The 25,923-nt window shown below is 53.0% G+C and overlaps 2 protein-coding genes across 2 annotated transcripts; one reads left to right on the top strand and one right to left on the bottom strand.

Moving 5' to 3' along the window:
• Positions 1–346: 346 nt before the first annotated feature.
• On the bottom strand, positions 347–10,582 carry SAXO5 (stabilizer of axonemal microtubules 5; the record flags this gene model as incomplete). Its single annotated transcript, XM_079701479.1, is given in 12 exon segments — positions 347–384; positions 6,155–6,374; positions 6,887–6,972; positions 7,560–7,637; positions 7,640–7,760; positions 8,107–8,214; positions 8,325–8,448; positions 8,709–8,800; positions 8,901–8,987; positions 9,325–9,380; positions 10,010–10,322; positions 10,325–10,582. Coding segments are annotated over 12 exon segments (1,578 nt in total). The 5' UTR covers positions 10,580–10,582.
• Positions 10,583–18,428: 7,846 nt separating this feature from the next.
• On the top strand, positions 18,429–25,923 carry PEX11G (peroxisomal biogenesis factor 11 gamma; the record flags this gene model as incomplete). The annotated part of the gene is made up of 5 exons (XM_079704076.1): positions 18,429–18,488; positions 19,831–20,019; positions 22,365–22,543; positions 24,938–25,000; positions 25,617–25,923. The coding sequence occupies 5 exons, from the start codon at positions 18,429–18,431 to the stop codon at positions 25,921–25,923; spliced, it is 798 nt and encodes a 265-aa protein (XP_079560202.1).

Here is a 25,923-nt window from a genome sequence, read left to right as displayed (position 1 = left end):
CATTTCAATCTCTTTGCCTCTCTTGCCCTCACTTTTTCTGCCTCTGTCCCTCTGTGTCTCTATCCTCTTCTCTCTCCCTGTCTCTGCCTCCTGCCCAGGTCTCTGACTCTCTCTGGTTTCAAGAAACACCGAACATTCTCTCTCTGTCTTGCAGACTGGCAACGCACATCAGCATAGTCAAGACGCTGAGAATTTACAAACTTGTGTATCTTTGCTCAGTCCAGCATTTCCCTCTAAGACTCCTCCTCCAAGGAAAAGAGTTGGGGATACTGAGTGTTTCCTCCTCCTCCTCCCTGGTCACGCACCGCTGTCACTGGTGGACTCCCCGTGCCTGATGCTCTGAAGCCTAGACCAGATCTGGGAAGCACTCTGGGCAGACTTTACCTGGAGACACAGATCCCTGTGAGGAGGGAGTGAAATACAGCCCCGGCAGCTGGCAGCTGGGCTCTGTGATGTTCTTCCCTGAACATAAACAACGATCCCAGAATATAAACAATGATCACACAAGGCCGCTCTGTGACCGCGTCTGAGCCGAGATAGACACAAGGCCACTCTACAACCACAAAAATGAATACACACCCCCTCCTCTCCCCCGCCAACTAACTCAGATGACCGCCGCTTCTTCCCAATGACTGCCGCATGTCCATCCTCCCACTTCTGAGATAAGAATCACTAAAATACCCAGTCCCAGTCGCCGATCTGCTCCCTGCTTGCTGACAGCACCAGGCTAGGACTGCTTCTACTCTCCTCTTCTTAAAATTACCCAGCACAAGCCTGAATCCTATAAGATGCCCTCCTGTCCCCCAACTCTTCTGAGGATGCCCCATGGTTCCCCGCTATGGGATCTTCCTTGCTGCACAAGCTAAAAAAATTTTTTTGACTACAGGTGTGCTTCTGATGGTCTTTGACTGGTGAATTTGGACAACACCTACCCTTGCATGCAAATCAGGCCTCCAGGAGACTTCGCTCTTCCTTCCAGGACCTTCTAGATCTGGGCTGAACTTGTGGCCTGAGACCTGCTTTCCAGCTCTCTGTGGAGAAGCCAGCAGCAGATCTGAGAGACTTGAGACTTGCAATTGGATTATGTTGCTTGTTCTTCATCCTGCTGGATGATCCCATTACAAATAATACTTGTAATGACAGCTGTCACTTCAGTCTGCCCACTATGTCTCTCAGCACCTTGCTTTCCCTTTGTGGAGCCCCCTCCACTACTCCAGCTGGAACCGTGTCTAACTCGTGCCCCCCCCATACCATGCGATCTAAACTTACCAACCCAAGAACCCCACCCCCTGGCCACAGTGAGGTCTGGGATGAAGCCATGAAGTTGGAGAATCTCTTTCTTCCTTTGGGATCATGAGCTGTTTATAGGCTTCATTCTGCCTGCACCCACATTCCTCAGTTGTCTGGAAGAACAGTCTGCAGACTGAAGCCAATCTATACCAGGATGTAGAGGTGAGAGACAGAGAGACAGCTCTAGCTATATTGGTTGAGCTCTTGGACATAGCCATACCCGAAGCCGGAAGCCCACAGTATCACGAGCCAACAAATTTCCTGGGTATTTGAGCTAGTTTAGTGGGTTTCTGTCTCTTGCAGTCATGACAGTCTTGACTAATTTAGACATGATTTCTAGAAAAGGGAAGGGTATTGAAGGAAATAACTTAATATGTGAAATTGGCTGAACAAAGGTGAAGTGGAGGGCCAGGGCCACCTTGACATATATATTCATTATGAAGTGAATAGGGCTTCAAGATTTGTGCAGTGCACAGCCTCCCCAGATATATGTGGCAGCCCTGTAGAAGGGCCTTGCTCAGGAAACCAGAAATCTGTTATGTTGAAGAAAAATAGCCGATTAAATTGTTGCCCATTTTATCTTCGCACTCTGTGTGTCACCTGAGACTGTGGCTCGAGCGGTTTTGGAGGAAAATATCAGGATGTTGGAATATGTGGGAGCTTTCATGAAGTCTTTGGCAAGGTCTTATAAGATAGACACAAGCTACCTCTATGTGCTCCTTTTTAAAATACATTTATTTATTTGGCTGCACTGGGTCTTTACTGCTGCACATGGGCAGTACTCTTTGTCACGGTGCATGGGCTTCTCACTGCAGTGGCTTCTCTTGTTGCGGAGCACGAGCTCTAGATGTGCAGGCTTCAGTAGTTGTGGCTTGCGGACTCAGTAGCTGTGGCTCGCGGGCTCTAGAGCACAGGCTCAGTAGTTGTGGCGCATGGGCTTAGTTGCTCCACAGCATGTGGGATCTTCCTGGACCAGGGCTCAAACCCGTGTCCCCTGCATTGGCAGGCGGCTTCTTAACCACTGTGCCACCAGGGAAGTCCCTATGAGCACCTTCTTAAAGCAGAGTCTAGCACCTGCTCAATTTTGTGAGATTGCTAGGGCTGAATTCTCTGCCCCAAGCTAAAAGAGGAAGTTAGTACTGAGATGGGGAGATAAGATTGGGATTATCAGAGATCTGGTGGTCTCTTTCTTAATGCCTCAGCCTTTCAAGCATTGGACACTGAACACTGCCTGTCTGTTAGGCACAATTACCCTCATTGGGAAGAGCCTATTGGCTGAGTCTTTCTGCCCTCTAGATTGTAACCTGGGGCAAGATAGATGCTATGGGGCTGGGCAGGCACAGGTCTGTTGCTAGGAGACAGGATCCAGCAAGATTGGGCTCCAGACTCCAAGATCCTGGTGAGGTCTGGGGAACCAAATCACCCAGGCATCCAATCACAGCATGCCATCCCTCTGGGCACAGTGATTGGTTCACAGCTGGGCATGTGACTCAAATGGGCCAGTCGGAGGGTTGTTAAATTCTAACGTGAGGAGTTGCAGGGAAGACCTCCACCCTTTCCTTTGGGGCTTTAATCATTAGGATTTGGGTTTTGTTTTGTATTGTTTTTGCTTTTGTTTTTTGCCACTGCTTGAACTGAGAGGCGGCAAGGGAGAGAGCATGCCTGATGAGGAATTAGCAGGCTTGATGTTAGACCTAATTACAGACTTTTCTTGTTTCTAAGTCAATAAAATCCCTTTCTGCTTGAGCAGATACAGCTGGGTTTCTGACACTTGCAACAAAAATACCCAAGACATTAACAAAATTTAGGCACTGTTTATTGAGCTGCAGCCAAGTGCGAGGCCCTGTTTTAAGAATGGTATATGCGGGCTTCCCTGGTGGCGCAGTGGTTGAGAGTCCGCCCGCCGATGCAGGAGACACGGGTTCGTGCCCCGGTCCGGGAGGATCCCACATGCCGCGGAGCGGCTGGGCCCGTGAGCCATGGCCGCTGAGCCTGCGTGTCCGGAGCCTGTGCTCCGCAACGGGAGAGGCCACAACAGTGAGAGGCCCATGTACAGCAAAAAAAAAAAAAAAGAAAGAAAAAGAAAGAAAAGAATCCGCCTGCCAATGCAGGGGACACGGGTTTGAGCCCTGGTCCAGGAAGATCCCACATGCTGTGGAGCAACTAAGCCCATGCGCCACAACTACTGAGCCTGTGCTCTAGAGCCCGCGAGCCACAACTACTGAGTCCACGTGCCACAACTACTGAAGCCCACGCGCCTAGAGCCCGTGCTCCACAAGAGAAGCCACTGCAATGAGAAGCCTGCACACTGCAATGAAGAGTAGCCCCTGCTTGCTGCAACTAGATAAAGCCTGCGCGCAGCAACAAAGACCCAATGCAGCCAAAATAACATAAATAAATAAATTTATATATATATAAAAGAATGGTACACGCACATTTTATTTACTCCTTGTAACCACCCCATGAAGGAGGAACTGTTGCCATCCCCATTTTACAGATGAGGAAAGTGAGGGTCAGAGCATGAAATCATTTGCCTAGGGACAGAAAAAGACAAGTCTGCTGCTTAGCAATGATTACCATTGATAAAATGTTTTCCTTTAAAAATTAATCTGTTTTCCCATGTTCAATCCTATTTTACTCATCTTATTTCATAAGCCTTTTTAGTTTTTGTCATTCATATGAAATGCCTTTTCTGGGGGTGTAAGTGAGATATAGGAGGGATAGACATAAATCCATAGAATACATCCAGAATCATCATAATGTAGTGTCTTTCTGTACTGAAGACATCTTGAGTAAAGTTTCTGTTTTTTCCTGGCAACCCATCCTGGGGCTGGTCAGTTCCATTGTTAGAAAATGCTTCAAGTTGTGCTGAAATCTGTTTCCTTGTAACTCCTACCCATTATTTCTCATCTGATGTCTCGGTTGTTTAAACCATTCCTAGAACCATGCAGGAGTACACATAATCCTGCAACTGGAGCCACATGGAATCAAAGCAACCTTTCTGAGCTTCCTGGCAGGCAAGGCAAAAAGGAAAAGCTTTTTGTACATGTAGTCTGGTCAACAAGCAGACCGGCTTTACCAGGAGAGACTAATTTGATCCTAGGAATCATTGTAGGATGGGTTTATTGCAGTGGTTCTCAACCAGGGGCAACTTTCCCCCCCAAGGGGCATTTGGCAATGTCTGGAGACAATTTTGGTTGTCACAACCGGGCGGGGGAGAAGGAATGTGCTACTGGCAGGTAGTGGGTAGAGGTCAGGGATGATGCCAAGCATCCTACAATGCACAAGACAGCCTCCAACCGCAAAGAATGATCCTACCCAGAATGTCAATAGTGCCGAGATTGAGAAAGCTTGTTTTATCATGCGGTAATTCAGATGAGTGTCATCTACATCACTGGTGGAAGATGAGTGTCATCTACATCATTAGTGGAAGCAAGCAGAAGAGGTGTTCTGCCTCTAGCAGACCCTCTCATGGTCAAAACATGGATGCCATGACTGCAGCCAAAAGGTCCATCTTGTCCCCGTGGGACCCAAAACTGGACTCCTCTCCTTCCTGTGGAAACGACAAGCTGGTCTCACAGATTTGCTGCCCATGGGGAAAGGGCTCCTGGCCAGGCTTGGGGTTGGCTATTAGTGGCCCACTGGATTGGGGGCCTTGCTCTTTAAAGGTCTGTCTACAGGGTCAGGGAGCCGTGTTCATGCCCTGAAACCAGATTCTCAACAGCCTGCAGAGGCAGGGCCCAAGCATGGCCACCAAGGCCCATCTTATCATCCCAGACAGATCTGGCTTCTTGGTGCTGATTCATCAGACCCCAAGAGTTCAAGGTGGGGTGCTGTCCAAGGTACTAGTCCTTGACATACTTGATGTCCTTGACGTACTTACCAGCTTCAAGTCTCCACCCCATACTCCTCCTTTCCACCCTTTTCATTCTGTCTCTGGCTGAACACCTACCCCCTTGGGCCTGATCACATCCTGATGACTTTTGTTGATTTGCCCCTGGACCCGGCTGTGATCTGGGGGTCCAGCTGCCCAGCCAGCCAGTGCACCATTCAGCTTCCAGGCTCTGCTCACAATAGGGGACATTGCTGGGCCATTCTCAGCATGTCCACCCTTTCATGCCCCCTCTGAGCCTCACCCAGTCTCTCAATGATTGAGCTCCATCCTACACCCTCCTTACCTTCATCCTTGGAAAGGAAGCTCTCCCTTCTTGACCCCCAGCCACACACACTAACCAGTGTGTACATTTCTCATTTATAACAATCTAATGAGAGAGAGCTGTTATTTATTTCCATTTTACAGATGAGCAAATAGAGGCTCAGAGGGGTCAAATGACTTGCCTAAGGCTACTTTCCAGGACATGGAGGAGTCAGGATTTGCACTCTGTCCATTCAGCCCCAGGAGCCTACATTCTCAACCTCTCACCACGCTGCCTCCGTTCAACAGTGTAACTCCATCCTCCCACACCATTCAGAAATTTTGGCAGCGAGAATTCCCTGGCGGTCCAGTGGTTAAGACTCGGCGCTTTCACTGATGTGGACCTGGGTTCAATCCCTGGTTGAGGAAGTAAGATCCCACAAGCCCTGTGGCACAGCCAAAAAAAAAAAGAAAGAAAGAAAGAAAGAACTTGTGGTATCACCTGAACACGTTACAAGCGTCGGACCACCAAGGTTTTGCACAAACTGAGATGGCCTCCCTGCCCAGAGTGGGATGACACCCAGGGTCTGCAGAAGTTCAGGGCTTCTCCATGGAGTCATTCTCTGCCATACATTCTCTCACCAACCCCACAGGCACCCTATCCTCTTTCATGGCTGACTGATGGAAAGTGGTGGGATGTTGCCAAAGTGGTGTTTATTGCTGGTGTACCCATGCTGCGGCATGGGTAGGTAGGGGTCTGGGGGGCCCGAGGGTCCACCTTCCCAGCCCCACAGCCCCACTGGCGAGGGGAGCCCAGGGGCACATGACTCTCCTGGAGGTCGTCCCATCTCAGCACTGCTGGGCCCTGGTACTTGAAAGCAAACTCATCCTTGTTTAGGGTTGAGAAGAAGCGCTGTCTACCCAGCGGGGGCTCCAAGTGGCTATACTTTCACTGTGGAGTCAGGGTGGGGAGCCTGGCAGGGCAGCCTGGAGGATGGCTGGCCACCCTGTAGTTCCCGCACCACCTTGGGAACATCAAAGAGTGGGGAAGGGCTCAGCGCAGTTTGGCTGATGATTGGGTCCTGGGGAGGTGGGCAAAAGGGAACCCCAGGTTGGGCTGACCCAGGAGCTGGATGAGAAGCTGGAGAGAAAGCAGGTGGGCCCCTGGAATGACCCCAGGGCTGGGTTGACCCTAGGTGACTCTGAGCTAACCCTTGGCTTGGAGTATAACTGTGGCTGGTGATAGAAGCTGACCCTGACATGACCGTGGGGCTGAGCTAGAGATGACCTGGGGCTGGGATGACATTAAGATGACCCTGAGCCTGGGGTGACCCTAGAGTGACCCTGAGTGGACTTGACACTAACTCTGAGTCTGACTTGATGTTATAATTTTCCTGAGATAACTCTACACTGATTTCGGGGGTTACCTGGTTAGAGAGATACCCCTTCCGCCTCCCTCACCCACTGTAGCATCTCCTCAGTCATAGAGGCTGGAGCTATTCTATGTGGCTTCAGCATCTTCTGGTTCATGGTTAAAAAATCTGTTTCTGGAGATATGGGAGGGGTGGCTGAGCTGAGGGGCTGAGGGAGGAAAGGCAGGGCCCGGGGGAAGGGACATGAGAGACTAAGGATGGGGTAAGGGTTCAAGGGCGATGCCTGGGCTAGTGCTGAAGTTGTCAGGGGAGGAGGATGAATATGAGGCAGGGAGGATGGGGCAGCCAGGGCAGGGCTGAGGACGCCAGGGGCGGGGCAAGGGTAGACTAGCGAGGGTCGGGGGCTGGGGGGGGAGGGGTGGGCAGGAAGAATAGTCTAGCTGGTCAGGGGGCGGAGCCAGAGTGTCGCAGAAGAGGAGGGGTAAGAGTCAGGAGAGGGCGGATATGGAGATGGGCGGGGCCAGACCAGAGGGCGGAGTCATGTAGCGGTGGGGCCATGACGGGGTGCGGGGGGCGTTGGGAGTCACGATCACGAGGGAGTGGGGTTGTTCAGGGTCACAGTTGGTAATCTTGGCTCATGGGGTGGGATCTAGCCCTTCAGGAGGCGGAGCCAGACTCGGGCAGGGAGCGGGGCGGGATTGGCCGGGGGCGGGACCACAGCTGTGGCAAGGGCGGGGCTTCCGAGGTGGAGCCTCGCTCACCGCCTGTGCCCTGGGGCAGGTTGCTCTGCAGCAAGTGGAGGTTGAGAGCTTTCGGCGGCTTCTGCATCCCAGGGGTAAATAGTCTGTGCCCGTGGAGGTCTGGAAGAACTGTCCGAGCAGCGACGGCTCCCCTAGGGTTATGTGACTCTGCAATTTCTCATGAGGCACGTGGCGGCTGGGTGGCTTGGTCGCGGGCAGCGGCTGTAGGACCACATGGCATCTGGGAAGCTCCCGGTGTCAGGGATGTCCCATGGCCAGGACGGAGGGCAGAAGTGGGCGCTGTGTGACCTTGGACGGCTCACACTCTCTCTGGGTCCCACGTGATGGCGCTGGGAGTTGGTGCTGTTATCTCAGTTTACAGGCAGAACCACTGAGGTTTGGAGTGGTTAAGCGACTCACCGTATGTCACGCAAACAGATCCAGGAGATCCCCGCACACATGTCAAGCTCCCTCCCACCTCAGGGCCTTTGCACTTGCTATTACTCACTCTGCTTGGGAAGCCCTTTTCTCTGATGAGCCCTGCTGCCTTCTTCCCCTTTTTGCTGACCTGGCCGTGGAAGAAGTGCATGGAGGTGGTGAGGCTGCCCGGACCAGGGCACCCATTTCCTTCCAGGATGTGCGACTCTGGAGTCTGGTCGTGGTGAAGAACAAAAGGCTCTGCCAGTGGCAGAGTAGGTCCTGAGCAGCTCTGAGAGGCTGCTGTGGGAGCGAGGGGCGGGGCAGGCAGCAGGCTCTCACCTGGCTCCCGGGCATAGAAGTGTTCACCCTTGGTGGTCCTGCCTCCCGGGCATAGAAGTGTTCACCCTTGGTGGTCCTGCCGTGGAAGAGGCCATCTCCAGGTCGAATATTCACACAGTGGTTGTGGGCTGAGGCCTGGGCTTTGTCATACCTGCAGATAAGGAGGTGGGAGGAGGACCCATCTGATCTGGGCCCTTGCAACTCCCAGGAAAAAGGAGAGAGGGACAGGCTTTCTAATGGCCGAGCTGTGGGGTGCTAATCGTGGGAAGTGTGGCATAATAATGGGTCTTGCCTGTGGGTGTTGGAGAATTCAAAGGCACAGCATTGGCCCTAGAGCCTGAGGTGACACATCCCACATGTCGTTGAGAGCCGTTTGCCCCATCTTAGTAGTAGGCCATGGTCCCTTCGTACCTGTCTGGGGGCAAAACCTGGGCTTGTTTCTGCTCTGCATACATGGGCCTATAGCCAATCTTGAAGTCTCCCAGTTCTATGCTGGAGGAGGCCTGTGGGAGGACAGGGGTGGGAAGGGCAAGACCACCCAGCGTCCACCTCTGCTCCTCCCCCCCACCCCCCGCCAGCAGCACCAGCCCAGCCTCAGTTTACCCTCTTACATGTCAAGGCAGGTGGGCCTGGAAGAGCCTGGAACTGTCTCTGGTAGGAGGTGCTGTCATCCTGTCTCCTGTGCTCCCACTCCAAAAATAATAAAAAATAATGAGAACAAGGGCGTTCCTTTGTGGCCCAGTGGTTAGGGTTCTGGGCTTTCACTGCTGTGACCCGGGTTCAATCCCTGGTCGGGGAACTGAGATCCCACAAGCCGTGCAGTGTGGCCAATAACAATAATAATAATGACAACAAGAATAGCTACCAAGTTTTGAGCCCAGTACCTAGGTTAAGTGCTTTGCACCTCATTTGGGGGGCCGATATTATTCCCGCCCCCAACCTGAAGCCTCCTTGAAGCTCGGAGAGGTCAAATAACCTGCCAGAAATAATAGAATTTCAGAACCAGCTGGAGTCAAAGCCAACTGACAATCCGTGAACCCAGCTTGGAGGGTCTCTGACTAGTGATGTCTACCAGAAGGTCCTCTGAATCACAGAATTGGAAAATCATATGAATGACAGCGACCCTTTGTTGAGTGCTCAGTATTTGACAGGCATATTCTGCACTCGGGGCTCTTTCGGCTTCACCAGTAACTATAAAGTGGGGCCCTGTTGTTGCACCCACTTTGCAGGTGAGTGAACTGAGGCTGGGAGAGGTCGACTTGCTCAGAGTCACACAAATACTATGGTCGCAGGGCTGGGTGGTGGTGGGGGACACTTAGCAGATTTGTCTGACCCCAAACCAGCTTTCATGACAGGGCCACCGCACAGCACCCTGGAGAGATTCGGGAGCCATGCCCATTGTGTGGATGCAGAAACTGAGGCTCAAGGAGCTTCCAGTGTGTCTCAGCCTCTGCACTATTGACATTTGGGGCTGGATAATTCTTTACTGTGGGAAGCTCTCCTGTGCGTGGTAGGATGTTTAGCAGCATCCCTGGTTTCCAGCCGCTCCCTGACGGTACCACCTTCTCCCCCCACCCCCACGTCCAGTCGTGAAGACCAAAATATGGTCCCAGGCATTGCCAAATGTCCGCTGGGGTGGGCACAGAATCCCTGCTCGCCATGAGAACCATTGTGTTGGGTAAATTGCCTAGGGTGCCCGGGCGCGCGCTCACCGAAGTGGCAGGAGGGCTCGCGGAGCTTCGGGCAAGTGTCGTGGAGCGAGAAGAAATCCTGGTCCACGCTGGGCGGGATGGGCAGCTTGGCTCGGTCGCGGGATGGCACCGAGTCGCGGTCGAAGATGAGGCGCGCGCCGCGGATCTGCTCGCTGGCACGCTCCGGAAGCGCCGGCCTGCCGAAGTGGGCGCGCGCGGTGGAGAGGCCGGTGCGGGCGCGGGAGTCCGCGTGCGAGTGCAGGTTGCTGGCCTGCATGGCGAGCGTGCGCTCCCGTGCCAGTTCCCGCTCCCGCTCCCTTGACAGCAGCGGTGACGTGGCGCATATGCGCAGTGCGTCTCCGACAGGAGCTCCTGGCCGGCCCAGCGCGCGTCCTGTTGGAAGAGGGATGAGCGGGGCGGCGGCTGGCATAGCGGCCCACGGGTAACGTTCCGGTAGGCAGGAAAGTCCCAGTGCGACGTGGACTGCTTGGCGTCCACGTGCAGCCGCGGGTCGGGCCCCAGCGCAAAGTGCGAGGCCTTGAAGAATTCCAGCCAGGACATTGGGCACGGCAGGAGGGGTCCCGCGGCCATCGCGGGACGCAGCGTCACCTGTGAGGGCGCGGAGAAGGGACTGAGCAGGTGCCCGCGGGGTCAGTGCTGCCTTTTACTCCTTTCTCTGTGCCAGGCACTGGACATCATAAGAAACAGGTGTAGGGGATTCCCTGGTGGCCTAGTGGTTAGGACTCTGGGCTTTCACTGTGGGGCTCGGGTTCAGTCCCTGGTCAGGAAACTGAGATCTCGGAAGCCGGTTGGCATGGCCAAAAAAAGGAAAAAAGAAAAAAAAGAAACAGGTGTAGCCCCTCTGCCTGCCCCCAGGGAAAGTAGAGCTATAAGTCATCACTCATATGGCACTTATAGTGTGCCAGGCACGGTTCTAGGCCCCTAGAGGGGGTCCATCATTAACAGACCAAGAGCCTTGCTCTTGTGGAGATGGTAATGGGGCCCAGAGGGGACAAACAGTAATGTATAAATGTAATCACATCACTTGCAGAGTCAGTTACAAGCTGATAAGTGCTGTGGGGAAAAAATGTCACACAGGGTAGAAGGATGGGGTTTCGGGTGGAAGGGTTGTAGTTTTAAATAGTCAGGGGAGGCATCACTGAGATGATAGTTGAGCAAAGAACTGGAAAGAGGGGCAATGGGGCATTTGGGTATCTGGGGGTAAGAGCATTCTGGGAAGAAGAAACAGCAGGTGCAAAGGCCCTGAGGCTGGTGCAGAGAAACAGGAAGAGCTGTAGAATTAACCACTGCATTTGACAGTTTGCTGCCGGAATCCATTCTCCTCACTCTCAGTCAGTTTTCAAGGCCATGGCTCTCCGCTCCTTCATGTCTGGGAACCCACTTCTGTCTCTCTGCCCAACACTGGCCACTGTCCCATCTCTGCCACACACCCCCTCACTGGTTTTCCTGCCCTCTGCAGTTGTCCCAGGTCCTGACTATTCTTTCTGTCCTCAAGCTGTTTGAGGTTTACATACCTCCTACTCATTTCTCTGGGCTTTTAGCTCCAGGCTCCCAGCACCCCACTTAGCCGACTGTGACTTTCTGGTCTTTGCTCAGAGCTGAGGTGTCTCCCTCACCCTCCTTTCTGCACCTTAGAGACCAGACCCTTGGATGCCAGCAGCACCCCTGACTCATCCTCACCTCCTGTGGGAGGCCCTCCTGGATCATTTCAGCCCACAGCTATTTGCTCATGTCAATCTCTTTAGAAAACACATATCAAAGGTTTTAACGAAACCACAGTGGGTTTTTTTTTCTTTTTTCTATCATTTCACCACCTAAAATAAAATACTTGAGGGTCAAGAAGATTTCAGATAATCTGTGGGAGAACCTGACAACTGAAATGACTAGCCGGGTCACCTTGGAATAAGTAACTGGGCTCCTGTGAGCTTCATTTTGTTTCCTGATCAGGGATGAGGAGACTGTACTTACCTCGAGGGGGTGGGGCATGGGGGCTAATGAGTCTTAGAAGATGCGCTTGGCATGGGCCTGACCCTTGAGACTCCCTCTGTCCCCGGTCTCCCAGAGGATGCTCAGATGTTCCATCTGAGTCTGCATCCAAATGTGGTCCAGCCCTGCCCACTGTGACCCAATAAGCTGCCTGGGACAACCCTATCACAGTGGCCCCCCAGAAACTCTGGGGGGGCCACGGGAGGAAAATCAGGAGTGAGGCCAGAGGATCTTGCCTCCTGAGAGCTCAAGGGAGCCTGGCCAGTGACTTGACTTCTCGAAGACTCAGTTTTATCATCTGGAAAACGGGGCTGGGAACGGCAACCACTTCAGCGTGGAGGATTTGATGTCAGAGGCCACTGATGTCCATTATCCCCATTTCCCCAGGTTTTCCTCCTTGTCTGCTTTCTAACACTCTTCTGCACAGGATAGGCCAAACTGTCTGAGTCACTGTACCGCTTAATGCCACTCCAGGGCTCATATGCCTGCCATGTAGCCTTAGAGACATCTGTGCTCTCCACCTCCAGCCCCAAGACCACCAGGGACACACATGTATTTGAACACATAGGGCTTGTTACTTGTTGCAGCGGGGAGGGCATACTCTATGGACCTATCAGACTTGGGCTTGTCTTAGGTGCTTCCTGGGAGGTTTCAGTAAGCGGGGCTTTGCTCTGTGTTGGCTGCTTTTACCGGTCGGAAATTTGACTTCCTTTTTTTGAGATGTTCCGACAAATAAAGATAATATATAAAAACATCAGGACAGGGAAGTGGGGGTGGGGAGATGAGAAGCTGATGCTTAATGGGGACAGAGTTTCAGTTTGGGAAGATGAGAGAGTTCTGGAGATGATGGTAGGGATGGTTGCCCGACAGTGTGACTGTGCTTAATGCCACTGAGCACTTAAAGATGTTTAAAATGGTCAGTTTTATGTATATTTTACCACAATACAAAAAAAATTTTTTAAAGGAGAAAGCAGGGCTTCCCTGGTGGCGCAGTGGTTGAGAGTCCGCCTGCTGATGCAGGGGACACTGGTTTGTGCCCCGGTCTGGGAGGATCCCACATGCGCGCGGAGCGGCTGGGCCCATGAGCCATGGCTGCTGAGCCTGCGTGTCCGGAGTCTGTGCTCTGCAACGGGAGAGGCCACAACAGTGAGAGGCCCGCGTACCGCAAAAAAAAAAAAAAAAAAAAAAAGGAGAAAGCAATTTCTTAAAAAAAACCAACAACAACTAACAAACAGATGAAATAAAAACGTAAGGGTGGTGAACCTGTCCCAGTTCATGATGCCTTAAATCACCTACTGAATGGGATCTTCCCCTCCTTCCTCCCTCCCTCCCACCATCCCTCTCCTCTCCCTTCTTTCCTCCCTCCCTTCCTTCTTTCCTCTCTCCCTCTCTCTCTCTCTTTCTTCTTTCCTTTCCATATAGTTGACATAACACTGTGTGAGTTTAAGGTATACAACATACCGATTTTTGATACATTTCTATTGCAACATGGTTGCTATTGTAGCCTTAGCCAACACCTCTATGGTGTCACATAACTATCACTTTTTTCTAGGTCTGAAACAATTAACATCTGATCTCTTGGCGGGTTTAATGTTTATAATAGAGTCTTCTGGTCTGTCGTCCCTGTACTTTGAATTTGAGCTCCAGGACTTATGTACTCAGTGGGTTCCTTTTCACTAAATTCAAGCAAAATGTTGTTTTGTCCACTGGGTTGAGGTCCCATTACCTGCTCCCTAGCCCAGGGCTCTGCTGAGGGCTTTGGCCCAGCCAGGTTGATGTAAATATACATTTTCCCTGCCTGCTGGGAAAAGGAGGACCCAGGAGGGTGTAGATCCTGGATGCTGTCAGGAAGCAAGGGAGAGAGGTAACACTCTTACAGAAAAACAATAATTTTGATCACGAAGTCTAAGGAATGAAGTTAAGATTAAAGCAGCGATTGGCAAAGACACAGAAGTCATTTAGATTAGCCAGGAAATGTCTGGTCGCTGTTGTGATCTGACAATGTTCATGTTTTGTCTGTGTTCAGACATCATGATGAAGTGGGCTTGTTTTGTCTTGTTCCACCACGGTCACAGAGTGGCCTTGTCCAATGTGGGCGTTCTGCGAAATTATTTGTGTCCAGCAGGAGAACACCAGCGCCTAGCTGTGATCACCAGGCCAGGCCCTAGCAACCACAAGGCCAGCTGTGAATGCCAGGCCAGTTCCTGTCTCTTCCCCAAAGGTCAAGCTCAGCCTCAACCCAATGGTGGCAGACACTGGGAGGGCGGGGCCCTGCCCACAAGACTCACCGCTGTCTCCTTGGTGCCTAGAATGGAGCCTGGCGCACAGTAGGCATCAGAGAAATGCCTTGTGTTTTTACAAGGTCCATGGGGACAGTACAGGCTCAAGAGAAGGGATCCAGTCACTCATGGAGCCGCTCCACAGCCCAAGGGCCCCCTTCCCTCTGTGGGCCTTGGGCTTGGCTTGGACTTTTTCTTTTTTTTTGTGTGTGTATATAGTTTTTGTTTTTGTTTTAATTTTTTTTGGCTGTACCATGCGACTTGCGGGATCTTAGTTCCTCGACCAGGGATCGAACCCGGGCCCCCTGCAGTGGAAGCGTGGAGTCCTAACCATTGGACCACCAGGGAAGTCCCTGGATTTTTTCTGCTGATGGAGCAGTGTCCCCAGTTAGGGGGTTGGGGAGCATACAGACCCCTGCACCCAAGTCTTAAGCAAGGAGGGCTGTGGTCGAATGTGAGGATTAAAGAGTCTCTTGGATGTCTTGGGGAAGTCAGGCCCTCGGGAGGAGGCTGGGGCTTGGGGTCCAGGTGAGAGAGAATGGGGGCTGCCTATGGAGGAGGCTGTGGGCTGGGAAAAAGTGGATGGATTCCAGGGATATTTTGGTGGCTGTTGGGACATGGGAGGGGCGTACTGAGGTAAAGAGGTGAGAGTGATATCCAGGTCTGTGCCTGGGTGATGGGCAGGGGAGCATCGAGATGGGACTACAGAAGAGCAAGATGATGCTGATGTCAGTCTGATGTCAGTCTGGGAGTAGCTGAGTGTGAGGGGGCTTGTAGGATTTGCAGAGGAACTGTCCAGGGGGCAGGTGGGAGCAGTAGACAGGGCAGGATTGGAGAGAGATGGGGGGAGAGGCCAGCAAAGAGGTGGCTAGGGAAATCGTGGGAGTGGATAGGATCTCCCAGGACAGTGTGGATGGAGCAGAAACAGTGAGCTTTTGACAGGGCGTTGAGCCCCACAGGCAACACCGCTTACTGAGAACCTATTTTGTGCCACGCTGTGGGGATCTAGCTGTGACCAAGACACATCCAAAGCCCTGCCCTGGTGGAGTTCACATTCTGTTGAGGAGAGAAAAATAACTAGACAACCAGACAAATAACTAAATGACTAGATTAAGTAGCAACATAGACAGTTATGTCAGGTAGTGTTACCAACTAAGAAGAAAAATAAGGCAGCAAGAAATGTGGGCAGGAAGTGCCCAGGAGGGTGTGCAGGGGAGGTCCCATGAGAGGATGACATTTGAGTAAACATGAGGAGGAGGTGAGGGAGGGAGCCATGTGGGTATCTGGAGGGAGAGCCTTCCAGGCAGAGCAAACAGCACATGCAGAGGTCCTGAGTCAGGTATGGGCTTCAACTTCAAGGAACAGGAGGAGGGCAATGTGGTTGGATAGGAGTGAATGAGGCTGGGAGAGTAATAGGAGTCGAAATCAAGAGGAAATTTTTGTTTTTTTAAAGGAAATCAGTCAACATCATTAGTGATTAGGGACATGCAAAGCAAAACCACAGTGAGATACCACTTCCCAGCTAGTAGGAGATGTGCCATCTGTGTCTCCTTACTGGTAAACCAGCTTATCTTTCCCTGAACTCTATTGATTATTTTAGGCTCAGGAAAAATAGGAGAGCAGACGCAATCTTTCAAAGGAGGAAAGTATGTAGAGGCATTTCCTCAGCTGACTAAGAAGAGGAAGAAGAAAGCTGATGCACTATGAGAAGAGGATGGAGGTGGGGGGAGTAGGTGGTAAAACGTACGTACGTTAGTCCGGACTGATCCCATGCTGGCATGACAATATTTTTGGATATGCTGGGTTAAAACGTATTATTAAAATGAATAGTCCAAGTGTTGGCATGAATGTGGAGAAATTGGAACACTTATGCATTGCTGGTGGGAATGTAAAATGGTGGAGCCACTGTGGAAAACAGTCTGGTGGCTTCTCAAAAAGTCAAACATTGTTACCGTATAATCCAGCAATTCTGCTCTTAGGTATATGCCCAAAGGAATCGAAAGCAGGAACTAGAACAAGTACACGTACACCACGTTCATAGCAGCACTATTCACAAGAGTCAAAAGGTAGAAACAACCCAAGTGTCCATCAACCGATGAGCAGATAAACAAAATGTGACAGAGCCAGAGCATGGAATATTATTCAGCCACAAAAGGAATGAAGTACTGAGACATGCACAACGTGGATGAACCTCGAAAACAGGGTCAGTGAAAGAAGCCAGACACAAATGTTCACATATGGTATGATTCTATTGATATGAAATATCCAGAATAGGTAAGTCCATAGACACAGAAAGCAGATGGTGGTTGCTAGGGGTTAAGGAGGGGAGGAATAGAGTGACTGCTCGAAAGAGTGACAGAGTTTCCTTTGAGGGTGATGAAAACATTTTAAAACTCTAAAGGTGGGATGTCTGTACAACACGCAAGTGTACTAAATGCCACTGAATTGTACATCTTTTTTAAAAAAATATTTATTTATTTTTATTTGGTGGCTCTGGGTCTTAGTTGCAGCAGGCGGGCTCCTTAGTTGCGGCTTGCAGGCTCCTTAGTTGTGGCATGTGAACTCTTAGTTGCAGCATGCATATGGGATCTAGTTCCCTGACCAGGGATTGAAACTGGGCCCCCTGCATTGGGAGTGCGGAGTCTTTTTTTTAAAAATAAATTTATTTATTTATTCATTTATTTAATTTTTGGCTGCATTGGGTCTTTGCTGCTTCACGCGGGTTTTCTCTAGTTGCTGAGAGCCGGGGCTACTCTTTGTTGTGCGCAGGATTCTCACTGTGGTGGCTTCTCTTGTTGCGGAGCACGGGCTCTAGGCGCACGGGCTTCAGTAGTTGCGGCTTGCGGGCTCTAAAGCGCAGGCTCAGTAGTTGTGGCGCACGGGCTTAGTTGCTCCGCAGCATGTGGGATCTTCCCGGACCAGGGCTCGGACCCGTGTCCCCTGCATTGGCAGGCGGATTCTTAACCACTGCGCCACCAGGGAAGCCCGAGTTTCCATTTTATTGAGGGATTTACTGAGGACTGTAGCCCTAGACACAGCCTCAGACAGCTCTGAGGAAAAGGTGGGGGGAAGGTCAGTATAGGTGTGATTTTGGAGAAGGGTATGTGTAATCACACATCTCAGGAGAAGGTGGCTTCTGGTCACAAGGAACAAATACCGCAGTTAATGATTTTAGTGCTTTTCTTAGTTTGGAAAGATGCAAGAATCCAGGCTCATAAAAAATTTGTCCTGAAAATATCTATCTGAAGTCCTGCCAGTTTCCCCCGAGCAGAAAGAGCCTCATTCCTGATCTTCGGCCCTGAACTCCCGTCGGTGTGATGAAGGTCAGTGACTGCAGTTGCCAATGACTCAGTCCTTGTAGAGCCAGACAGTGAGCAACATTCTTTGGTTGTCATTGGGAAGAGATTAAAATGTTCACCTTTGCACTGTTTTGTAGTTTTTGAATTTTGTTCAGTCTGCATGGACTAGCCGGTCAAAAAAATAAAAGACATTTTCTCAAAAAGTTGGCATAGCCTGTTTCCTTTTTTTTTTTTTAATTGAGGTGAAATTCACATAACAAAAAGTTCACCATTTTAAGATATACAACTCAGTGACTTCCCTGGTGGCACCGTGGTTAAGACTCTGCACACCGTGGTTAAGACGATGCATGCATGCATGCATGATCTTAGTCCCAGGGACTGAACCTTCGCCCCCTGCAGTGGAAGCACAGCGTCCTAACCACTGGACCGCCAGGGAATTCCCCAAAGTTTCCTTGACTTTCTAAAAATGCCTTACATGATATGACAACAGCCATCCATGCTCCCTACAGACAAGTAGACAATACAGAAAGGGTGAAGCAGGAAAATTAGAGAACTCCCTTCTTGGACCACGGCAAACAGGTTGGTGCTTTTGCTTGGAATATTTTTGGTTACCTTTGAAAACACGGGTAGCTAACTCCGAGGGTCCACCTGGGTGCACAGGCCCTGGGGAGCGCACACGTGGCGGCCCCAAGGCTGCAAACTCTCTCCCTCCCAGCAGCAGACAAACAGGCAGGGAGCCGACAAACAGTTGCGGCCGCGCCTGCGCAGAACGTTCCCGGGAGCGCACAGCCTGGTGCCGGGCCCGCCCCCTGGCGCGGCGCGCTGACGTCACGGTGACGTTACGGCGGAGTCGCCATGGAGGCCATGAGCGGTCTGGCGTCGGAGCTGGAGTCCTATAGGGGCCGCGACCGCCTGGTGAGGCTGGGGTGGAGCGCGGCCAGAGGTCTCGGAATCGGGCCAAAGCCCCGAGACCCGGACACTGAGCCCAGAGAGGGAGCGGGGTCACTCACGATCCCCCACGGCAGAGGCCCTGTCCCCGAGTAGTGGACATGTAGGTTGTTCCGGCCACCCCCTCGTGACTGGACATTTACAGTACCAACCAGATCCTCACGTTTGCACATTGGGATCCGGCCAGATCACTGTAGCTGGTCCTTGTGTCCCAAACAATATCGTATGAGGATTTAGGATGTTGCAGGGTCCCCTCTGGCAGGACATTTGGATCCTGAAAAATCCCCTATAGTTGGGCACTTAGGTTGTTCTGGCCAATTCAACCTGGCTGGACATTTCCACGCCAAACAAATCCATGTCTGGACATGTAGGATCGGACTAGGCCACTGTAGTTGGTCCCTGAGTTGTCCCAAACAATCTCATATGGGGATTTAAGATTTTGCAGGGCTTTCCCTATGGCTGGATGTTTAGGATCTGACCACATCCCCTCTGGTTGGGTATTTAGATTGTTCCTTCCAGGCCCCTGAGGTCAGATTCTGAGCTTGTCCCAATCAGTCTCTTACAGGTAGGCATTCAGGTTGTACTAGGGAGTGTACCAGTAGCTGGGCATTCAGGTTCCAACCAAATCCCATATGATTGGGTGTTCAGGTTTTAACAAATGCCCCCAAGCTGGACATTTAAATTGCAGCGTTTTTGCCATTACAAAGGTGCTGAAAAGGAATTACAAGTAAAAATAATATATAAAACAACAGGAAAAAGTATCTTCTGAAAAGCAGATGAAATAAAGATATAAGGGTGGTGATGCAGACCGAGTTCACCATGCCCCAAATCGCCACTGGGTTCTTTCTCACTAAAGTAATAAAAACAAATTATCCTTTTGTCCACTGGGTTGAGGCCTGGTCACCTTCCCAATCCACAGCCCAGTCACAGAATCTGGTGCAGCCAGGTAGATGCAAATATATTCAATACATTTCCACCTAGCCCTCCTACATGCTGGGAAAAGGAGGATCCAGGAGGTGGGAAATGGGGGTTTCTTCTTCTTGTCCCCATCACATATGTCTCCAAAGACTGTGCCATTCAGTGACATGAGCCAATACTCTGTTAGTTTCCCAGGGCCTTTAGGACAATGACATCATGTGTCTCCATTTATCCCATCTACAAGCTTCCTTTTCAACTTTTGGCTTTTACTGGAAGTTTGTTGATTGAGACTCGTCCTCCCACTTGATCTTATGGGGTCCATGGCCAGGTCAGGGGGGATCCAGCTCAGTCCTGCAGCAGGGCCATGCTGACTGCTTCTGGTTTCCCACAGATCCGAACGCTGGGGTACTGCTGCCAGCTGGTGGGCGGGGTCCTGGTGGAACAATGTCCTGCCAGGTCAGAAGTGGGGACACGCCTGCTGGCACTGTCCTCCCAACTCAGCCACTGCAGGACCGTCCTGCGACTCTTTGATGACGTGGCCATGTTTGTCTACACTAAGCAGTACGGCCTTGGGGCAGAGGTAACAGGGCGCATTGGGCTGAAGGGAGGGGGCGTGGATCCCGGGAAGTCAGCGTCTTATGGACTGGTCTTTATAAAGGCAATCATGTGGGCAGTTTATTACTTTTCTCAATTTTACTTTTTTTGGCCACACTGCACAGCATGTGGGATCTTAGCTCCCTGACCAGGGATGGAACCTGCGCCCCCTGCATTGGAAGTGTGGAGTCTTGACCACTGGACCGCCAGGGAAGTCCCCAATTTTACTTCTTTTGGAGACAATCAGATGTTCTCATTTCAATTTTAATTAAAAAAATTAGCTCATACGTTTGCACATCCCTAAAGACTACATAATTAAAAAGTCTCTCTCCTTCCTGACCCTCTGGCCGCCAATTTTCCTCCTCAGAGGCAGCCACTGTTGTCAGCTTCTTGTGTTTCCTTTATGAGATCTCCTGCACCTGCACAGGCAAATACACATTGCTTACATAAATAGTTGCATGCCATTTACACTCTTCTGCCACTTGCTTTTTTCACGTAACAGTACAACTTGGAGGTCATTCCATATCAATCCAAAAGAAGCTCCTTCCAGGAATTCCCTGGCATTCCAGTGGTTAGGACTCCATGCTTTCACTGCTGAGGGCCCAGGTTCCATCCCTGGTCGGGGAACTGAGATCCTAGCAAGCCCCATGGTGCAGTCAAAAACAAAAACAAAAAACAAAAAACAAAAGAAGCTTCTTCCTTCGTTATGGCCACATAGTATAGTACACATATATAGCCCGATGGTGATTTATTTAACTGATCCCCTGTTGGACATGTAGATTAGTTACATCTTGCTGTTACAACAGAACCTCATCATTTCACCAGTGGGTCTAGAGCAGTGTTCCTCATCCGGCCTGGGTGGTGGTACGATCTTGTGCCCCCCAGGGGATGGGCTGAGAAGCTGCCCTGGGCCAGCCTGGCTGAGTCATGCCCCCTTCCTGGGCTGCCCTGCCCCTCTCTGACTCACTTACTCAGATGCTCCCCCATTCTGCCCCAGTGCCCGTGGCCTGATCATCCCCAATCTCAAGTGTTTCCCTGGACTTTCCTCCTGCTTTGACACCCATCTCTTCAGCTTCCTGTGCATCCCCCCATCTCCTCTGTGAGGACTCCCCTGAGTCCCTAGGCAAGGGGTGGGGGGCTCCCTGCACCTCCTATGTCCCTTGGCCAGAACAAGAACCTCTTTTGTTGGTCCCCCCGGCTCCTACCTCCTGCCCCGGTGAGAATCTCCTCCCCAGCATAGGGCCCGGACCTTGCTGCTTCTCAGGAAACACCAGCGGAATGAGCACGTTGGGGTGGGGATGGGAGGCCCCGTCCTCACGGAGGGGTGAAGTGTGCCAGAACACCCCAGAAGGCCCCAGACAGGATGGCGGAGCTGGAGTGGGATTAAGAACCCAGAGGGAGGCAGGATCACAGCTGGCCAGTAGGAAGGAGGCGGGCAGCGAGCATTGGTGGGGCCTTGGCTGGAAGGGCGGGGTTCCTGGGACGACAGAGAAGAGGCAGAGGGTATGGCAGGCAGTGAGGATGACGAGGTTAAAGGGAGAGAAGTGAAGGACTTGGCTGGCGACCCGACCAGCTTGGAGGCCTTGAGGGGGCCGGACCCTGAGGGGCGGAGCCCAGGGTAGAGGCTCCGGCAGCCTCAACTGGCCCTGCCTCGCTGGGTGCAGGCAGGGGCTCAGGACTCGGGGTTGGAGGGCATGGGATTTGCAACTCAACAGCCTGAGGCCCATCCCTGTATGAGATGGGGCAGCTGGCAGCTTCCTCTAAGAGCCTCAGTTTGCCTGTTTGCAGGGGTGGTGACCCCTTTCTGCTTTGGGGGAGGTGACCCAAGCCTTGCAGCGTAGTGCCTGCTGGAAGTTGGCACCGGGTGTGTGGCAGCCCACCTGGCTACCCTGATCTGCCTGCTCAGGGGTCCCTGTGGGGCTGCCCCCCCTGCTCCCCTCTCAGGGTCCTGTACCAGACACCCACGCACAGGAGCTAGGAAGGCTCTGATGCAGGGTGTCCCAAGTTGTCCTACACGGGAATCACCCGGGGACTTAAAAAAAATTCCTCGGTGAGGCAGAATCCCTGGGGCTGGGGGCTGGGTGTGGCGTTTTTGAAACTCCCTGGGGGATTCCACTGAGCGGCTGACTTGAGACTCGCCACTCCACTGGGCAATGTTGACCACACTGCTGAGAAATCAGGCCTTTCTTCTCCTGCAGTGCTAGCTACAGGTCAGCCTGCCAGGCCTGGACATTGCCCTGTGACTGCCACCTGGCATGGCCTGGGCGCCTAACATGGGCAGTGGGTAGGTCTGATCCCAGGCCCATCCCCCCATCTCTCCCGGTCCCTCAGGATGAGGCCATCTTTGTCCGCTGCGTGTCTGTCCTGGGCAACCTGGCTGACCAGCTCTACTACCCCTGTGAGCACGTCGCCTGGGCTGCCGACGCCAAAATCCTCCACGTGGAGTCTGCGCCATGGTGGACACTGAGCACAGCCCTCTGGGGCCTCTCCCTGCTCCTGGGGATTGCTAGGTAAGCAGCGCTGCCGCCCGCCAGGGGGCTGGAAGGGAACACCTGAGATCCCCAGGCTGACGGGAAGACAGGCTGGAGGCGTGGGGGTCTTTGCCTCCTCTGCTTTTCCTCCTCACCACCTCACTGTATCCGTCCCCTGTTGCTGCTGAAACAGATTTCCACAAACTCGGCGGCTTTAAGCAACACAAATTGATCATCTTAACAGTTCTGGAGGTCGGAAGTCCAAAATGGGTCTCACTGGGCTAAAATCAAGGTGTGGGCAGGGCTGAGTTCCTTTCTGGAGGCTCCAGGGGGGAACCTGTTTCCTGGCCTTTTCCAGCTTCTAGAGGCTGCCTGCAGTCCTTGGCTCGTGGTCCCATCCTCCATCTGTATTTTGTTTTTAAAATTTTATTTATGTATGTATGTATGTATGTATATATGTGGCTGCATTGGGTCTTTGTTGCTGTGCGCGGGCTTTCTCTAGTTGCAGCGAGCGGGGCCTACTCTTCGTTGCGGTGCATGGGCTTCTCATTGCGGTGGCTTCTCTTGTTGCGGAGCTCGGGCTCTAGGCGTGCAGGCTTCAGTAGTTGTGGATCGCGGGCTCTAGAGCACAGGCTCAGCAGTTGTGGCACACAGGCTTAGTTGCCTCGGGGCCTGTGGGATCTTCCCGGACCAGGGCTCGAACCCGTGCCCCCTGCATTGGCAGGTGGATTCTTAACCACTGCGCCACCAGGGAAGCCTGCAGCTCCTTTTTGATGTAAGCTCCCCTCGCAGCCACAGTGGCTGTCGTGGAGCTGGCCCGTCTATCTGTGCATTGGCCTTCCCCGCGTGATTGGGCTGCCTGGGCTGGGCTATGGCTGCTCTGAGGCTGCAGCGTCTCCTCAGGGCGTCTTGTGACCTCCGGCCCCAAGAGACTTCCTATTCTTGCTTAAGGGGCAGCCTTGGTTCCCTTGTTTTTACTAGACTTTTTTTGGGGGGCAGTTTTAGGTTCACAGCAAAACGGAGCCGGCAGTAGAGAGTTCCCATGTACGTACCCCCTACACACACACAGCCTCCCCTACCATCCACACGGCACCAGAGCACATTTGTTACAATTGATGAACCGACGCTGGCACAGCATAATCACCCCACGTCCATGGTTTACATCAGGGTTCACTCCCTGTGTTGCCTGCTCTATGAGTTTGGACAAATGTATAATGACATGTATCCACCGGTGAAGTATCATACAGAACATTTTCACTGCCCTAAAAATCCCATTTTTAGGGTGAATATGCTCTGCCTGTTATTCCATTCATTTTTAGAGCTTCTAGTTTTCCCCTCATTTCTCTGTATGTGATGTGAGCAAGGGTGTGGGGCTTGGGAAGCATTTAGTGGGTGCTCATCATGACCAGGGGTTCCTAAGACCCCAGGGTGCCGGAGAGTCATGTGGGAGGTTGTTGAAATGTAGGTGCCTGGTCCAGGCTCCCAGAGGTTCTGATTCTTCAGGTCTGGGGGCCCAAGAAGCATCATTTTGCCTGAGTCCCCCCTGGTGGCTCTGATGCAGAGCCACTGACCCCACTGCAGGTGCTGCCCTCTGTCCCGTCCCCTCAGGGGACATGTCACCTGGATGGGTACACAGTGGCTGGGAAGATGTGATCAGGCGCTGGACGGACCTCTGAGTCAGGAAGTCTGGCTGAGGTCAGCCTTCCAACTTGTGGGAGTCGGCACATTCACATCCCTGCACGGCCCACAGCCCAGGCTGCAGGGTGCAAGAGCTGTGCAGAGCAGCCTGGTTGGACACCACAAGGGCCCCAGAGTCCCCAGGGAGCACTAGAGGATGCCCATCTGATGGCCGCTTCCTCAGTCTGCAGACGCCAGCCCTCGGGGCCCAGAAGGTCATCTAGTTTCACCTCAGACAGGTCTGGCCAGTGTCCAGGGTGCGTGTGTGTGGGGAGGGGACAGGCCTGGCGCCCATCTGGACCCCATTTCCCTGGTGAGCCAGCCAAGGCGCAGGGAGGGGAACAGCTTTCCCAGGCCAGCTGTGGGCCAGCCTCGGTGTTCTCATCCACAGAGGGGTGGATCCCGGCTGGGCCATCAACCCTGCACGTGGCACAATGTTCTTTTGAGCTGTGGTCCTGGGGCCAATGGTCCACAGAGGCTGGGCTGGAGCCTGACTGGCCAGGTCAGAAGCCCTGGACGCTCCCAAACCTGCAACCCAAATAGGTGGGGGGCCTGCCTTAGGGATGAGTCCCCAGGAGCTTCCGAGGCACGGCTGCTCTGGGGCTCCAGAAGGGCGCAGGACAGATGGAGCCACCCACTGGCGAGGCTGGCAAACTTTACAGGGAACCTGTGGCCACGGTGGCAGGCGGGAGCCTCCTCTCAGGCCCCTGTGCACCCCACCCGGCTTCTCCAACCCCATCCTCTGTGGTGTTGCAGGTCCCTGTGGATGGTCCTGAAGCTGAGACAGAGGCTGAGGAGCCCCTGGGCAGCCCTCACCAGGTACAACGTCCGGGGTTTCGCCCAGGAGACAGGCCAACTTCTTCCTGCAGGCTGGGTACCCCAGAGGGTCTCCCCAAGCCAGGGAGGTGCTCAGAGTCACCAGCGATCAGCCCCGCCCTGTGCAGGCCCCGTTGTTGGGGGGGCATGATGTGTGCCACGTTGAGGGGCCTCGCTGCTGCCTCTGGGTGGATGTAGCACTTTTACAGATGGGGAAACTGAGGCTAGCTGGAGGCCCCCTAGGCAGGAAATGGCAGAGCCAGGACTCCAGGGCTGAGCCTTCACGGCCGTGCCCCCATCAGGGAGGATGATGGGAGATGGAGTCCGTTTGCTGAGGACCAAGGTCAGTCACTATCTCATCCTGGGAGAGAACACGGGGTAGGGCCACGCCCAGCACAGGCCCACAAGCTGCCCACATCCCTGCCCAGCTCCACGGGTTCAGGAGGACGGAGGTGTAGACCTGAGACTCTCGCTCCCGCCGTGGGCAACCTCTGGCGAGTGTGACCTGGACGCAGCCCTGCCAGTCCTCCTCCCTCCCCAGCACTCCTTGCCCTGCCCCTGCGGGTGGGCGGGGGGTGCCCGGGCCTTCCCTGAGCACCCCCCAACTCTGCTCCCACAGCCGGCTGCCCCAGGGCAAGCGGAGGGCCGTGGAGGCCCAGATCCGGTCGGAGGCGCTGACCCTCCTGAGCAACCTGGCTGACCTGGCCAACGCGGTGCACTGGCTGCCTCCGGGCATCCTGTGGGCCGGCCGCTTCCCCCCGTGGCTGGTGGGCCTCCTGGGCACCATCTCCTCGCTCCTCAGCATGTACCAGGCAGTCGGGGCCGGCGGCCAGGCCTATGCCGCCCCTGACGGACTGGGGAGCCGGAACCCTGATGGCAGCCCTTGCCACGGAGCAGCGATCGCCCAGGAAGGGCCAGGTCTTTAA

This window comes from Hyperoodon ampullatus, assembly GCF_949752795.1.
Source record: "Hyperoodon ampullatus genome assembly, chromosome: 4".
Classification (NCBI taxonomy): Eukaryota; Metazoa; Chordata; class Mammalia; order Artiodactyla; family Ziphiidae; genus Hyperoodon; species Hyperoodon ampullatus.
Note: the sequence above shows the minus strand (reverse complement) of the source record. Positions and strands in the feature narration are given on the sequence as shown.